General features: G+C 49.1%; 6 protein-coding genes across 6 annotated transcripts in view; 4 read left to right on the forward strand and 2 right to left on the reverse strand.

The window, feature by feature from the left end:
- The window catches only part of BDV37DRAFT_293626 (peroxidase/cytochrome P450 family protein), a gene marked incomplete at both ends in the record, with an annotated part of 4,975 nt that extends 3,298 nt beyond the window's left edge, over window positions 1-1,677 (reverse strand). The window contains 6 exons of the mRNA XM_032089463.1: window positions 51-393; window positions 443-532; window positions 583-691; window positions 743-907; window positions 956-1,521; window positions 1,605-1,677. Of these exons, the coding sequence (XP_031942000.1) occupies window positions 51-393; window positions 443-532; window positions 583-691; window positions 743-907; window positions 956-1,521; window positions 1,605-1,677 (1,346 nt within the window). The remainder of the gene's footprint in view (window positions 1-50; window positions 394-442; window positions 533-582; window positions 692-742; window positions 908-955; window positions 1,522-1,604) is intronic.
- Window positions 1,678-2,760: 1,083 nt separating this feature from the next.
- Window positions 2,761-4,365, forward strand: BDV37DRAFT_282481 (T6SS phospholipase effector Tle1-like catalytic domain-containing protein; the record flags this gene model as incomplete). The annotated part of the gene is made up of 3 exons (XM_032087065.1): window positions 2,761-2,932; window positions 2,992-3,912; window positions 3,983-4,365. 3 exons carry the CDS (start codon window positions 2,761-2,763, stop codon window positions 4,363-4,365), a joined length of 1,476 nt encoding a protein of 491 aa, XP_031942001.1.
- Window positions 4,366-6,810: 2,445 nt separating this feature from the next.
- On the forward strand, window positions 6,811-7,214 carry BDV37DRAFT_282482 (40S ribosomal protein eS30; the record flags this gene model as incomplete). Its single annotated transcript, XM_032087066.1, has 4 exons — window positions 6,811-6,819; window positions 6,893-6,903; window positions 6,978-7,122; window positions 7,191-7,214. The coding sequence occupies 4 exons, from the start codon at window positions 6,811-6,813 to the stop codon at window positions 7,212-7,214; spliced, it is 189 nt and encodes a 62-aa protein (XP_031942002.1).
- Window positions 7,215-8,585: 1,371 nt separating this feature from the next.
- Window positions 8,586-9,262, forward strand: BDV37DRAFT_282483 (ricin B-like lectin; the record flags this gene model as incomplete). Its single annotated transcript, XM_032087067.1, has 4 exons — window positions 8,586-8,707; window positions 8,763-8,869; window positions 8,950-9,043; window positions 9,130-9,262. 4 exons carry the CDS (start codon window positions 8,586-8,588, stop codon window positions 9,260-9,262), a joined length of 456 nt encoding a protein of 151 aa, XP_031942003.1.
- A 176-nt stretch (window positions 9,263-9,438) lies between these two features.
- BDV37DRAFT_293629 (Zn(II)2Cys6 transcription factor) lies at window positions 9,439-11,722 on the forward strand (the record flags this gene model as incomplete). The annotated part of the gene is made up of 3 exons (XM_032089464.1): window positions 9,439-10,238; window positions 10,304-10,841; window positions 10,897-11,722. The coding sequence occupies exons 1-3, from the start codon at window positions 9,767-9,769 to the stop codon at window positions 11,720-11,722; spliced, it is 1,836 nt and encodes a 611-aa protein (XP_031942004.1). The 5' UTR covers window positions 9,439-9,766.
- Window positions 11,723-12,707: 985 nt separating this feature from the next.
- On the reverse strand, window positions 12,708-15,665 carry BDV37DRAFT_104289 (kinase-like domain-containing protein). The gene is made up of 2 exons (XM_032078237.1): window positions 13,288-15,665; window positions 12,708-13,232 (listed from the first exon to the last, which is right to left on the reverse strand). The coding sequence occupies exons 1-2, from the start codon at window positions 15,490-15,492 to the stop codon at window positions 12,888-12,890; spliced, it is 2,550 nt and encodes an 849-aa protein (XP_031942005.1). The 5' UTR covers window positions 15,493-15,665; the 3' UTR covers window positions 12,708-12,887.
- Window positions 15,666-16,165: the final 500 nt, after the last annotated feature.

Below are 16,165 nucleotides of genomic sequence, written 5' to 3' on the forward strand. Positions count from 1 at the left end.
AAAAAAAAAAAAAGAAAAAAAAAAAAGAAAATTCAGTTTCAGGTCCTCACAATCGAGCAGTCTGGAACAGGTCTTCATCCTGTTTGGCCAGGGCGGCCTTTTTGTCCTCCTCTGATTTGGTTGGGGGCAGCGAAAAACGTCCTCCCTCATTGATCTTAAGGAGGTTGTCGGCCACGTAGTTGTGGAAACGGTTATACATAACGAGAATAGCGTTAACGCCGGGGGGCATTCCGATGAGTCTCTTCTCGCTGAAGGTGTCTGGTTTGAGTAACCCACGGACCTTGGTTCGAACCTTCATCTGATCCTCCAAGCTGGATCCATACAGCGGGGCTAGGTCAAGGTAAGAAGACGTGTCACTGATGTTAGGGTCAAATCGGTTGCTCCGGAAGATATCTGATTCATGTCAGCAGAATATTCAGGCTTTTATGAGGGTGGATCATACCATGAATAATGATCGTTGCATGATAGAAAAGCACAGACGAGAGACCAGCTGGATTTTCCTTGAAAGTTTCATCGCTTCGAGCCATGAGTACTAGATGAGTTAGTACTTCTTCCATGGGGTCAACACAGTTTAACACCTACAGTCGAAAAGAAGACCGGGATCGGGAGGAACACCATGCATGTGCTTCATTTTGGGGACGTTTCTCGCATACGGGCTACCAGCCTTGCCCAAGTTTGGTTGAAGTGGGTTCTAGTGCATCTGTTAGTCAACCTCAACAACGAAGGACATATTGCAACTCACGTTGTAGCTTCCATCAGGTGTCCGATATTGGTATTTGTTGCCAAGATAGGTCATGGGTGGATGTGGTAGACTTTCCCAGAGCGTATCAATAAGAACGCCGGTCAACTTCTCCCTCGCTTTTGAATTTCGAGGTAGAGAAGAGACAATGGCGATGAGTTTTTCCATCTAGTCTCATGTTAGTGGGCGCTATATTCTAAGATTCTCGTGACTTACAGTCAACTCCCGATCATCAATGGGTTTGCCCTTGTTCTTGACAACATCCAAAAGCACTTTGAGATCTTGGACACCCGCCTTGAGGCCGACTGCTTTGAGGTCGTCGCGCAAGGTGGGAGCCAGGATCTCCGGGTCTCCATAGGGCTCACCTGCCTGATACTTCATATCATCCTCTTCTTCAGCGATCTTCCGCTTGTTGAAGATCCTCCAGTTGAAGGGATTGAGCTTTGACAGTATACCACCACTACTTCCAGCAATACTTCCGAGCGCACCTTTCGTTGCCTTTGGAATCAGTGATTTTGAAAGTCTCCCAGAAGGTAAATGTCCTTTCAGGAAAGCGAGCTTGTTGAGGCCTGGGATCTTGCCGAGGTACTGGAATGCCTTTTCTTTAATCAATGCTTGCAAGCCTTTTTCATCATTTTTAACGACCTTGAGATAGAGAGCGTATAGGAAGAAGCTAAGTATAGTGGCGAGAACACCAGTAAACCCGAATCTACCCAAGACGCTTTGGAACCATTTTTGGTCTTTAGTGCCGAAGGCCAGCGATGCCAAAGAACCACCGCTGTCTGAAGACCCTGGCAAAATGTTTTTGACTTCTCCAGTATCAGCAGTGGTTTTCTATTGCATATATGGTGTTAAGCAGACATACCCAGAGATGAGCCCGAGGAACCCGTACTGAAGGGATTCCAGGACGACTTTGTCGTAGTGCTCAACCAGCCCATGATGGTACTGCTACCTTCAGGGAGATGACACTACCAGTTTATTAACCAAGAAGCGTAAAAGAGTCTCTGCAATGATGATTGATCTTAAGGCTCTGAGAACGATGGGAATGGGGGAGGGTCGTCAAGTCTCCCAGGTTATATACCTAATCTCTCCTCGAGAGATCCACTTTTTGTTGTGAGATATCCTCGACAAGGGTCTTTTCCAGTCATGAAATCGGATTACCAGATATGGCAATCGTGTATAGATCGACATGCGGAAGCTGAATCGCTTTGCCACAGTGTCACTTGCGCTCTTACTCTGGGGTAGACCCGCCAAGTCAATTCTCCCCTCGCTCATCAGCTCACGGACGTACTTTGAGGTCAATGGATAACTGATGAGGGGGAGCTGAGACACCCGGAATAACACGTCACACTAGCTCCTTCGTTATTTGCAGTTGTTAATTGCTTCTTTCTACCAGGCGCATGCATCCGATATCCTAGTAAGTCTGTTGTGGGAAGACCCATGGAATCACTGCTTGAAGCTAGCCACAATTCCACTTACTTATTTCACAAACCACATCAACTATCCAGCCAGCCACAAATACCCTCCAAGTTCCATAGATTAGCTTGGATTGGTTGGCTTATCAAGAACCTCTCTTGAACAGGAAAGTCCGAGCTGAGCATCTGGATTATGGCTACATCTTTTCTAACCAATGCAATCCCTGCATGGATGTGCATTATGTTACACTATATGGAACTATCTGCAATGCCGATGCGGTCAAGCATGAGATGTATCCCTAGAATCGGCGAATGTTTCGCAGCCATTGAGACCCAAAGACGTGCATACCAGTCAGCGCGGCGAAGTCCGATGCTTAGGGCGAGTATAGTCTCCATACAAAAAAGGATAGATAGGGGAAAAAGCAATATGAAGCTGAAAATCACATGTGTTTCTCATAGACTCGTATCCCAACTGGAACATCGCCTGAACTCTGGAGATATTCATAAGCTAGGACTGCCGGATTTCCGGTCACCCAACACAACGCCATGGTCCTGATACTCCCTTCTTACCCTTAGTACTCTGTATTTCTGAACTTGCACGTCATGATGCCACACGCGACAAGCGAAACCGATGCCCCTGGGGACAACCCGCGTCGGATTGTCTTGTGTTTCGACGGTACAGGCAATCAGTTCCAAGGAAATGAGTCAGACACGAATATAATGAAGATTTATCAAATGCTGGATCGACACGCTCCAGATCAATTTCACTATTATCAACGTATGTTGCAGAGTCATACACAGCCGTTGCCAGATAATGGGTACTGACCCTATTGCCAGCGGGTATCGGGACCTACGTCAAAGGCCAGTCGTCCAGTTCTGGACTGGTTCGATTCTGGCCCAAGATCAAGTCCAAAATCATCAGTGCTGTTGATCAAGCTGTTGGCTCATCATTTAGCGATCATGTCCTTGCCGGCTATCGTTTTCTCATGCGCTACTATTCTGAAGGTGATCATATCTATATCTTTGGATTCTCCCGTGGCGCCTACACCGCACGGTTCCTCGCGGAGATGGTCCATGAGTTGGGTCTTTTATCCAGGGGAAATGAGGAAATGGTTCACTTCGCCTGGGAGACGTTCAGCAACTATGAACAGTCCCGCAGGAATGACCCTCAGACCGAAAAGGATCGGGAGCTGAACGAGTTCATGAAGAAGTTCAAGACCACTTTTTGCCGACTGGGCGTGGGTATACACTTCCTTGGTTTGTTCGACTGTGTCAATAGTGTAGGTCAGTTTGAAATCCCCTTTTTTCGCACGTCATATCGATACATTGCGACGCCAGCCGCAAAATACATTCGACATGCGGTGTCAATCCATGAGAGACGGCTGAAGTTTAAGCCCGCTCTCTACATGATGGATAAGAATGGGCTCGACTCCGACTTCAAGGAAGTGTGGTTTGCGGGAAACCACAGCGACGTGGGCGGTGGCTACAGTCTTCAGAAAGGCCAGAAACATTTGCTTTCCGATACGCCATTGAATTGGATGGTCCAGGAAGTCCTGCACCTGGAGGGCTCGGAAAGTAAGCTGGAATTTCAAACGACTAATGTCGAAGATGTTCTGAGGGCTGAAAGTGTCTTTCCTGGCAAGGAAGAGCCGGGGACCAACGCATGGGAAGTGAGACACCGCACCAATCAGCCCCATGATTGTCTCTGGTTTGGACATGCATCTGCATTCCTGATGGTTTTCTTCTGGTGGATCCTAGGTATGCATCCGTCGTTCTTTTCTTTTCTTTGTCCATTGCGTTGTGACTGTACTGAATGGGCATCTGGCAGAGATACTACCCATCTTCACGCGATTAGAGCTGGAGAAAGGAGAGTGGGTTCCGAGAAGATTCCCACCCAACTTGGGAGCCCCGCGCGATATCCCGAAAGAGGCCAAGATCCATTCAAGTGTGAACGAGATGGTCAAAGCCGGGATTCTAGACAAGGAGTCAATCCCCAAGAAGGGTGGCGACAATCCCAACCTACCCAACCCCGCCAGTGTTGTGTCGACTTTGAAGAGGGTCAGGAAAAGTCTGGCGCGCCCCAAACCACCTCCACAGGATTCGGTGGCTGAGTACCCTGATAATGATCAGCATGAAGTACACGAAAATGGATCAGTGAAGGGGATCAATGGTGTGAATGGCATGCATGGACTAAATGGAGTAAATGCCTGAACAGGAAAGAAATCAATGGGGCCGTGGAGAGCTGAGATCGAGTAGGTGGAGTTTACCTGCATGTATGTTCCTTCGTAGTTGAGTTGATTTGCCGGTCGGTATTTGCATTACATGTAGCAGCAACCAGGAAATGAGAGATGTACATACATACATAATGAAGCGTTTCTACCATCGGAATTTCTACGGCCGAGAGTAATACAGTCATGGCTGCAAAACAGTGATCTGGTTGTCGCCATAATTCTCATCTTTCTTGTGCCCCAGGCGGACTATTGATTGCCTTCTCTTTCACAGCCAACTTATCTCTGCATAGTTGAGCTGCTCACAGGCCTCTGCGTTGCATACACTATGATTTTTGGAGTATAGACACTTAACAGCAACATGGATCAGTCGCATAACCAATACCCACTGTGGATTGTAGTTTCCGAAACCAACATCGGGGGCTCATGATGCACAGAAGTTCCAGCAGCCTCCTAAACTAAAAAACAATCACACCGAAGGCTGGTTAAAGGTGGCGCTTGGGAGATATGGCGAGCACCCACAAAAGCAGTTCAGGGCAGTTCGTTGAAAAATATACTTTCGGGACTCTGTCTAACAGATCTAGAACGTGTAATTCAGGTCTTTGGTTGCTGTTGGAAGACTTTATTAACCGGCATTCAAGCCTTGGCTTCGCATGAGATATTTTCTTGTCCCTCCACTCTCGGGGTTTAAGACCTACTCCATACACGAGTTGCTATCTAGACCGACCGATGATGACGCCAGATATGCATTATTGGCTTGGGATCCTTGGATCGTGGTGGACCTCTCTCTCTGCATTAGCAAGAACAAACATCTCCACTGAGGGTTATGTATGATGTGTTCGCAACGGGGGTAGGGCATATATGCTTGGCACGACGCACGATAGCCCATGTTGCGCAAATACCACGCCTCTAGATAGCTAGTACGAATCGATGTGAGCCAGGTGGCTGGCCGACTTGACGATCATAGGTCGTACCCCGTTGAGCTGACTTCCGAGTCTGTGTGCTTATGAAATGTTTGACTCTGATTGGGTTAGTCCAAGGGACCAAACCCATGCAATTTATCTGCCATAATCTCGGAAACGCCGATCCCTGTAAGTAGTCGGTAGTAGTACTTTGGAGTAGATCGTAGATACCTACTAGTAGCCCGACCTTCTCAGCCCGCCTTGGAGATCACTTGCGGGCCGGGCCCTAATTTCTAATGTGAACTATCGATTGTCTGCCAATGCATTCCGCGTAACATCGGGATAGTGTTAAGATACTAAGTAATACGGATGAGACTTCTCCGTACAATGGTTGACTATTTTGGTTAACGCATCTCAGTACTAAGTAGATATACGCTATGGCCCCTAATCCGTGCGAAAGCTACTGCACATACTCTATACGATGTACGTAATATCGACTAGCAGTTCCCCTCCTTCCTCTTGTCAGATCAGCCGCGTTGCCTCGTATTGCTATTGTCATTATTCCGTGGTTAGTCCCATGTGAGAAATTCTTACTATGCATCGCCCATCTATCGCTCTCAATAATTATGAATCCGTTCGATCCCATACGGTATCTCTTCTGACTTTTTGGTCTAGATGCATGACTGGGCCTACAACCAGCCTCGTAGACACGGCTGGCAGTAGTTAGGGAGACCATATCCACAGGGCTAACTCTCGGTCGGGCTTTGATGACAATGGTCCCTGTCATAATGTAGCTCAAAGGAGAGGGAATTAGCACATATCCATCCGTACCCCGAACTCCAAGGTAGTAACGGCAGATATCCCCTTAGCATGTATTCAATAGCTGCTCTGTAGATATATGCATACTACATAATGCAAGTCGCTCTTTTCAGAGAGCTGTGCTCCTCTGAACTGAGTCACTCCAGCCGTCATAGCAAAGGGTCACACATCAGCAGACATTGTCTCCGTCACTTGATGACTTCAAGTTGGTCAAAATCACGTCCCGGTAGTCCAGTATTTGCCAAGCCATGTCATGAGCCTATTGTACCAGCCATGATTCTATATTCGAAGTCAATCATATTCAGAAATTAGGTAAAACAAGGTAATAATGCTGGACGAAATGAGCAGGCTAGTAATCAGGCATCAAATTGATGCCCTAATTGAGATGGTCACTGGTGGACACGTGATGGTAAACCGAAATTGGAAAAGTGCAGGAACGACCGGAGCAACATTAATCCAACCGAACTCTGAGTCAAAGCCCGGCCAAGAATCGCCAGGCATCCAGGCATCAAGGCATTCTAAGTGGAGGCAATACTTTGTTCCGGGCCAAAATAAGTGGAGCCAGACAGCGAACAAGCGCACAAGCGCACAAACCCGTGACCACACTGAAAAATTCGAGCCCACAATCCGTCGGCATCATCAGCGACAACACCATCGACAGAACCTAACGAAACCCTTTCCCAGTTCATCCGCCAAATACAGTCAACATGGGTAAGGTATGTGAATAAGTCGTCCAGGCCTCCTTTCTCGCAAGGGGAAATGCTGATTACTGACTTTACACGGTTATAGGTCCACGGATCGTAAGTAACCCTTCGCCTATCGACCCCTCCATCGAAGATATCCCCAAATTTCAGATTCTGACCTTTTTTTCCAGCCTCGCTCGTGCCGGTAAGGTCAAGGCCGCCACTCCCAAGGTCGACAAGCAGGAGAAGCCCAAGACCCCTAAGGGCCGCGCCCGCAAGAGGATCGTCTACACCCGTCGTTTCGTCAACGTCACCATGACCGGTGGCAAGCGCAAGGTATGAAAAGGCGATGGAAATAACATCTTTGGCATGGCTATTGAGATGGAGGCTGATGGTTACAATAGATGAACGCCAACCCCAGCTCGTAAAGAACGCACTCTGCGAGGGTTTGATCGTCCGGCGACCGGGAGTCCCCTAGGTCGCTGTGGCGAAGGGAGGCTGAGAATGTGATGCATATTTGCGTTGGAGCCATACGTGGCATTTGAAACGGTCTCTTTTTTGCTTCTGATCTTGCGAAACGGGTTCAAAGAGTCGGTTTAGGATGAATAATGTTCAGTTATCGAACTTGACATAGGGGCGAATACAATCACATATTCGGCTTCTCAAAGATCTACTGAGACGACACGACCTTGCTTCATCGTACATTGTTCTCCCGGCCAACCGTCACCATTTCCAGCTTGGTGGGAGGACGACTCTGGCGGCCTAGCTCCAGTATGACACAGGAGGTGGCGGAGTCAGTCTTTCCATCAGTGGACTCGCCGTTCTCGCATATCCCTCGACCATCTTTTCGATGAGGGGCAGGATATGTCGGGTGGCAAGGAGACGTCATGTAGATCTTCGCTGCATCTTGTGGTTGGCATTGCCTGGCTTGTCAAACGTTCTCCGTAGACATCACCGAGCGTGGCTCAAGATGCAAGCGGACAAAGAAAGTGTAGTTATACCTAGCATATTGTCCTGATTCCTTGTAGTGTGTTTTGATTGTTTGATATCTTCGAAGTACTGCAACTTCAAGCGCCAACCTTGTCCAAAGCCCTAACACCTTCGTTCCTAGCGCTGAGATACTACGCATTGTAGAGTATCACAAGGTCTTGTGCTTACAACCAGACCATCTTATACCTCTTGCCGCAACTACCCTATTGAGAGGATCCTCCCTGGCACATTTGAGACTCGTCTTTGTATGCTATTATTACCATGGCAAGTCCGACTAGCCACCAAATGGATTCGTTATAGCCGTGTGACTACTCTCCGGTTAATTACTGATGCTACACTGCTTCATGCCCATAGATCTTCAATTGGCAGTTAGGAAAAGATAGTCATATAAGCACTTGCGCTTAAGCACATTTGCCCTAACATGCCGTTCTCCCCGGTGGCTCCTGTTCACCGAGGTTCAATAGTAGACTCGGTGGTATTGCAACTCGGGCTGATGAGCACACATGCAGGTCATGAGCATCTAGATTCCACCTCTAAACATAGTTCCAATCCCCGAAGATCCCAGACCGGCTCACGGAGCAGAGTCATGTTGCATGTAGTGAAAGACGTGCCGAATAAGATGTCTCAACCATGCTACCAATGACCTCATCACCTTATCTAACTCTCTTGGATTGAATGAATATATTGACATTGATGGCGTGATGGAAAGATAGCATTTATAGTATGTCGTTTTCCCCCTACTAAATGTTTGTGCTTTAAACTTCTCAATCAGTCTCACAACTTTTAATTTGGATATAGCAAATCCAAAGATGGCAGCACTATTGAATGATTTCAACGGTCCCGGTCTATACTTGATTCAAGCCCAGCACAGCAAAAAATACCTCGACCTCGACGATTCCAAGAAAGCCAACCATACCAAAGTCCAACAATGGTACTGTAGTCTATGATGCCCGGGCTGAAGACTGACCCAGTTAACCTCGTAACAGGGGGTCGCGAAAGCACCATGTGGACCAGAAATGGGTCGTTGCTGCCGCAGGGCGCGATGAATACCTCATTCTGGCGGACAAGGCAGGGACATATTTGACTGCTCCTGGTACGATCCCCCTCTTTGTTGGTGTCATGCCGACGAAGTGAACTTTCCTGCTACTTCACATGAACTTACAATTTTCATAGAGAAAGACCGAGAGCCAGCTACTGGGAATCTCACGTCACCAACTGATAAGCATGTCAGGTGGAAGTTTGTCTACGCGGAAGATGGAGCGTACTTGTATGTGGCTTTTATTAATTTGAAGACTATTTGGAGAAGATAATATTAGACTTCAGGGCAGTATACTGACAGAGAAACTCTTGTAGCATTCATAGTGTGGCTCATCCTAATTCGGTTCTTGATGTCAAAGGTATTAGCCAGGATGATGGCGCTCCTGTGTTGGTTTTCTCACTGAACAAACAGAAAAATCAACAGTGGAAGTTGGTAGCCACGAAGTAGTGCGTTTCTCAATAGAAATGGACTTACCGGCTATATATAGAGATATATATATATATGTTTTGCTGGACCTTATTGATGTGACGTAGAAGTACAGAAGGAGCATGTGATCTAGAATGCCCTGGGCATCCCAATCAGGCAGGGACGGAACTTTGTTAGGCTCGATTTAAGGACCCCTTGGCAACCATACCGCAAACGGGATAGCGCTGGGCTGAAAGAGTATCAGCTTATCCATCATCTCGCCCGTGAAGTTTCCGACAATATTGCGCCTTTTTTACAGAGGATTCCGCCTGTCTCCATCCCAGCACTTTCTCTTCCCTTGTTTACTACAGCGATGTCCGGGTGGCGCAACCGTCTTCCGCTGATGTCCGATTCTTCGTAGCCATTTCCTAAGGATGGCGAGCGTTATACTTCGATATACTTGAATAGCTTCAAGTTGCTTGTTTAGGATCTAGGTTTCTTAACCCTGAATTAGTGACTCGTTACCCCGATAGATTCGAAAGCGCCATGACCAAAGGCTGCTACACCTGCCGCCGCCGGCGCATCATCTGCGACAATGGCCTCCCCACGTGTCGAAAGTGTCGAGATGCGGGGAAGGAATGCTTGGGCTATCAGAAACCCCTGGTCTGGGTAAAGGGTGGTGTGGCCAGTCGAGGAAAAATGATGGGGCGCAGCTTTGATGATGTTGTGCAGAACACTTCAGATCGCGGTAGTGAGGACGGTTCTCCTGCCGCCGCCGATCCCCCGCCTCCCGAAGTTGACGCCCAGGGTCAAGATAATTTGGATATTGATTCGGACGATGTGCCCCAGCCATCGACCTTTGGTGATACCCCTGATGCGGCACAGTGGGGGAACAGCTTCGATTTAGTTGTTCCAGAGGCGAACCTTTCCGTGGTGGACCATGTTCCCTCGCCGCGGGGCATGGTTGATCCATTATTCAAAGACATGGATTCGTTATCAAGGTTCTACATCTCGCATTGTGAGTTCTAGATCATTTATCCCCAGGAAACACACGGGTGCATATAGCTAACTGTCTCTTCAAAGTCCACCAGAATGTAGTGGGCTGTCTCGCCTTTTATTCCAACGTCAGGAACCCGTACCGCGATCTAACGGTCTTAGTGGGTGACTCCCCCGTTCTCGCCCATGCGCTTGCTGCCACTGGGGCTCTACACTATGCGTTGCTGGCGAGCTGTGACTTCTCGCCAACGCCGTGGCTGTCGGATGGCGCTTCGGTCACTGGGGCCCTTCCATCCCCGCAGGATGTTGAAAAGGCGGTGATCAGTTCTATGTCACGACGCCCTGCGTCCAAGTTCTATGAACAATTCTTAAAATTGAAACAACGCACTCTGCGTCAACTGTCGCTGGACTTGCAAGACCCCCTCAAACAGAACGACACCAAGACACTAGCAGTGATTATGGTTCTTGCTTTGATGGATGCTATCGAATCAGGCGACGGCGCATGGAAGTACCATCTGGAAGGCGTCAAGAAACTTCTGATGAGCCGGCAAAGCAAAAGCCCATCTAGTCCGACACAGCGCATGATCGACTGGCTGGACGCATTTGTACTTGATGGCTGTCTCGTGTAAGCCAACACTCACAGAGAAACTCCGTCATCCTCGCTAACTCTCTCTTTCCAGCATGCAAGTCATGGGCGCAACACTCGCAAGGCCCGGGTCTCTCTCCAAACCCTTCTACTCCTCAGACATGGGCCCAGAAACCCTGAAACGTCTCGAAGAAACCGCCTGGATCGGATGTCCCGCCTACCTCCTCGAAGTCATTTTCTTCGTCCACGAAGGTTGGTGCGTCGACCCAGACCCCAGCACCAACCCGCCGGCCATGAACTACTCCTCGACATTCCTCCCGAAGGGCTCCAACCCCCTGCTCCAACCCCCCACCGCCCTCCTCCAGCATATCCAAGCCTTCGACCCAGTTGCCTGGGCAGAAGAAATGCAAAGCTTCCTCCACCTCCCCGACCTCTCCGTCCGGACCGCGCTAGCAACCATCTGGCGCTCCGCCGTCTACCTCTACACCAGCCGTGTCCTCTCCCGCCCCCGCGCCCACGGCCGCGCGAAATCCACCATCCCAGGCCTCCCACCCGACCACAAAGCCATCACCAACCTCCTGATCCAGCAAATCCCCCTAATCCCCGTCGCAGACGACCACTTCAAATGCCTTATCTGGCCGACCTTCATCGCCGGCGCAGAATGCACCGATCCTTCCCTCCGCCCCATCCTCCTCCAGACCCTCAGCGCCATCTACTACGACGTCACATCCGTGAACGTCCGCAACGCAGCCTGGGTCCTAAGTCTGATGTGGCAGAAGCGGGACTCGAAACGGGCTCAGCAGCAGCAGCAACAGCAGCAAGATAATAACCCCTTTGGGTCCTTTGTCCATGATGATGGGGACGATTTCGACTGGATCCAGGAACTGGATGATTCGAGGATCGATTGGTTATTCATATGATTCTATGTATACAGTATATTTAATGCCCTTTTATCATGAGTATGATGTTACGGATGTACATATTGAATATAATTTGTTTGTTAGATATCCCCTTTCTCGGTCTGAAAGAAATACAAATTTGAAATATAACATCATAATCTGGACAAATGATTTTTTTTCCCCCCAAGCAATCCCAGAGATATATGGAAGCAAGTCCAGAACAAGTAGCAGGCCACGAGATCTCCAACCAGGATGGAAGATTTCAATTCGACTATATCAAGTACCATAGAAGGGGAAAGTTATTTAACAAGAACGGGGGAAAAAAATGCATATGGGTGAAATCGAGCAGAACGAAGGGAACATGGAGACGGGGGGAATCTGGCAGGGTGGAGAGAGACGCATAGTAGGGGAATCAATTCAGCTCCTATGGAAAGAAAACACAAAAAGAAAAGAAAAATCCGCTCAGTGGAACAAACCGAATGGTATAATAGCAAACGGAACCTGAAGCAGGAACGGGTAGATCAAGATCTGTCGGAGCCGGAAAAGGGGGCTATCCTGACTGTTTTCTGTATTGAACTCTGTACACCGGCAAAGCGTTATCCGACAAGACTCTGTGGATCGTCTGTTTCGACCAAGCGAAGATATATATCTCAATATGTAGAGGAGAGAATGATGGTAGAAAAAAAAAGGAAGAGAGAAGGTGAACAGAAGAGGAAGCACGGCAATACAAATCGAGAAAAAAAAAAGTAGATGCCAGATGAGGGATATATGCGTACTCCTGCCCATCTAAATGCAGCGATCTTAAGAAAAGAAAAACGCTCATCATTGCAAAGATGCAAGGCAAAATGGAAAATCACATCACAAAAGGAAATTGCTACAAATGCACGACAAAGGAAATAATAGTGGTTGGTTGAGGGTCCATATCAAGGATACTCCAAGACCTGTCAACAATAGAAAGTATGCAAGTCACATCACCCCGGAGACATCAGGAAGAAGCAAAGAAACTGTGTGATAGTCCGGGACCAGAGAAAGAAAAGTTAAAATTGCGATCCTGCGCAGTAACCAACCCCGATGTCAAGCGCGGGAGAGATGTTAGATAAACGTCATGATCGGACAATGGTTGAAAAGATTGTACCTGTGGCCGTCGCCGAGGAAGGCCTTGTATAAGTTCTGGCGAGCACGTCGTCTAGAAAACAGCTGCCAGGCCATTCTTTGAATGCCGTCTACTGAACCTTTTCTTTCCTTTGACGGAATCCGAATCTGCAGGCTGATGTTTAACTAGAGTGGCTCGTCCAGGTGGGTTCTCGTGGTGAACTTCAGAGTTGCGGTCCAATGTGTTGGCGTGGCTCGACAGCTCAGACGATATGTCGCGGAAAGCCTCGTCGGCCGAGTATGTCCCATTCGCTTGCTGAGTCAAAGCCATCTCTCGTGCACGATCCAAAGAATCCACCCATTCCTGCGCATTGGCAGTATTCGCACCAGCGTTGCTAGATGATGGTTTAGGGTCTTCGAAAACGTAATGTTTATCACGCTACACACGCAGATTAGCATTGGTTCGCCTATGTCACATGCAAAGATAAACATACCGTGTCAACGACCCAGCAAGGGAGCCCTTTCGAATCCGTTGAGGAGCGCCAGTGTGTTCCTGGAGATAGCAGGGAAATCTCCAGCTTTGCCTTTTTCTCATCTCCACCAGCCGCGGCCATAATAATACGTGCAGAGGAGGTGACCATGACCAGCCGCTGCCGCTTCTTTGTTGTGCTTCCCCCGAAGAAGCGCGCGAACTTTTTCGGCGCTTCGCTCTCGCCACCCCCGCTCTTGGTGGAAGGGCTATGCACAGCTGGCGAAGACAGTACCAGGAGGTTTCCCAGTTTTAATATCCTTTCATTGCTTTTAGTAAGCACGGGCGACCATTCAATGTCGAGCTGGCTTGGAGGGGGCAATTCCGTGACAAGTCTAGGGACAACTCTAGGATTGGCGCTGTTGGTACTTGATGGACCTGCATTGATACCCGCAGAAAAGGCGTCCCCTTCCCCAGCTCCGTTCAATTTGATCGGCTCACGGGGCGGAGGAACATAAGCTTTGAGACGGGGCGCTTTTTGTTTCCACAAGTCTGGGCCCCATGTCATGCCCCGGAAAAACTCGTGGTTCTTGATGTGTTCGATTGGCAGCCGACGAGTTGGGTCCAATACAAGGAGACGCTCGACGAGGTCACGAGCAACATCAGGGAAACCGAGAGGAAACTCATACTCGAGTCCAACGATTTTTTGGAAAGTAAGGTATTCGTTCGCTGCTTTGAATGGAGGGCGACCAGCCAAGAGTTGATAGATGATGCAGCCAAATGCCCACAGGTCACTTGCCTTGCACGCGTTCTTGTCTGTTAACAGTTCGGGGCTGACATACTCAGCCGTACCAACAAAGGAGCTTGCCCGCTCTTCTTCAGGGATGTCTGTTGAGTCCAATGGCGGTATTCCACTCGTGCTCGAGTCTGGTTTGCGCTGGCTCTTGAGAATCTTTGCCGTGCCGAAATCTGTTATTTTGATGTGCATCTGGCTGTCAAGAAGAACGTTCTCCGGCTTCAGATCGCGATGGATAACGCCACGCTTATGCATGTAGTCTATAGTGTCTAAAATCTGAGCCCCGTAGAACCTCGTGCACTCTTCGTCAAAAGTGGTCATGCGTTTCAACACCCCCAACAACTCACCACCCTTGCAAAGATCCAACACAAAATATAGCGAGCGTTCATCTTGGAAGGTATAATAGAGTCGGACGATACCGGGATGTTCAGTAAGCCGGTTGAGGGTATCCTTCTCGATATTCACATATTTCACCTTCTTCTCTTTGATGATATGCCTTTTATCCAAGATCTTGATGGCGTATTCCTTGAGCGTTTGACGATCTGTCCCGAGTACAACAGTGCTGTATGAGCCTTCTCCCAGGGTGCTGCCGAACGAAAAGTCGCGAACTCCCTTTTTGATGTACCGAGCAACGGGCTTCCCGTTGGCATCAATCTCTTGCCTGACTGCCACCGCGGCACCTCGGTCATTCCAGTCCTCGCCGTTCGAGGATTGGCCATTTTCCACCGCATACGGGGCCCCGGCGAGTTGTGGAGCCCCTGAGGGACGCGCACGAGCACGGGACGGTTGGCGCATCACCATGGGCCCATTGCCCATCGGTAGCTGCGCTGTTCTATACGACCGATCACTGTGGCTATTATCGCGTACCGGAACCCCTGCCTGGTAAGCTGCAGAACCACCACGGGATTCCGCCCGGGCCTGGCTTTCGGAGGCGGACGATGCGGCGGAATCAGTACGAATCCGATAGGAACCCTCCCGGGCCGCTAATGTCGACGTAGACCCATTCGCATACGCGTAGAGGCCCGACAAAGGGCGAGAGGAGCCCAAAGAACGGTTCTGTTGTGAAGACTGAGGGTATGGTTGTTGGGAGATGTAGGCGGGAGTTTGCTGGGCAGGCTGCGGTGAATCGGTCTGAGGAAGATATGTTGAACTTCGATTCTCAACTGGCTTAGCCAACGGCTCACTTATGGCCGGGGCATCGTGGGGATATTCCGTGGAGGGCGGTATTGATGGCTGGGGTGGTGTTGTCGACAGAGGATTGTCTAGTTGTTCGGACCGAGTCGATTCGCGCGTTGGTTCGGAATCTGCTGGTGGTTCAGAAGCAGCAGTCGGGGCGGGAGTGGTCGCATCCTCGGACGAATGTAACGACGAATCATCCGGGTTTGCAATCCGTAGACCTCCCAAGGATTGGGACAGGCTGAGATCCCCATCCATGATGGGCACGGGTGGTTATGGAGAGATCACGGTGGAGGTCGAAAGGGGGGCGGAAAAAGATACGGGGCGGACGGGTTTTTGGGCGCGGGTTATAACCAGCGAATCCACCACGCCGTGTATCCGAGAGGGTGCGGGAAAGAAAAGGGGATGGGGAGTAGAAAGGAGGAGAGCGAGAGAAAAAGGTGGTGGCCCAGAAAGGGAGCGTAGAAGAGAGATAATAATAGGGTAGAACCTCCTGCGAATATAGAGGGGTGACCGACGGACTATGGCGGCGGTCGGGGGAGTTGCGGATGATGCATGATACAACAACGACAGTCCTAGCTATAGAACTTCTGACAACCCGAAAATGTATCCTGAACTGTCTTTCAAATCCAGAATAAAATTCAAGCGGAATAAAAGAATCGAAAACAGAAACGAAAGGAAACGATCGGATTACGAATGGCGACGAGGGAGGGGAAAAAAGAGGAAAGAAAGAAAAAAAAGAAGTATAGAGGTGAACGAGGGGTGAGAACAGGAGGTCAAAAAGAGGAGATGCAAGAAAGAGGCTGAAGGTTGGCAGCCTGAGGTTCTCAGGATGTCCTCCTTTGGGCAATCAGTTTATTATTAGCATCGCATCCATAGCTTATCCAGTACTAGTATGTAAGTCAAGTACGTAGGAGGAAATAAATGACTG

Source organism: Aspergillus pseudonomiae, assembly GCF_009193645.1.
Source record: "Aspergillus pseudonomiae strain CBS 119388 unplaced genomic scaffold BDV37scaffold_28, whole genome shotgun sequence".
Lineage (NCBI taxonomy): Eukaryota > Fungi > Ascomycota > Eurotiomycetes > Eurotiales > Aspergillaceae > Aspergillus > Aspergillus pseudonomiae.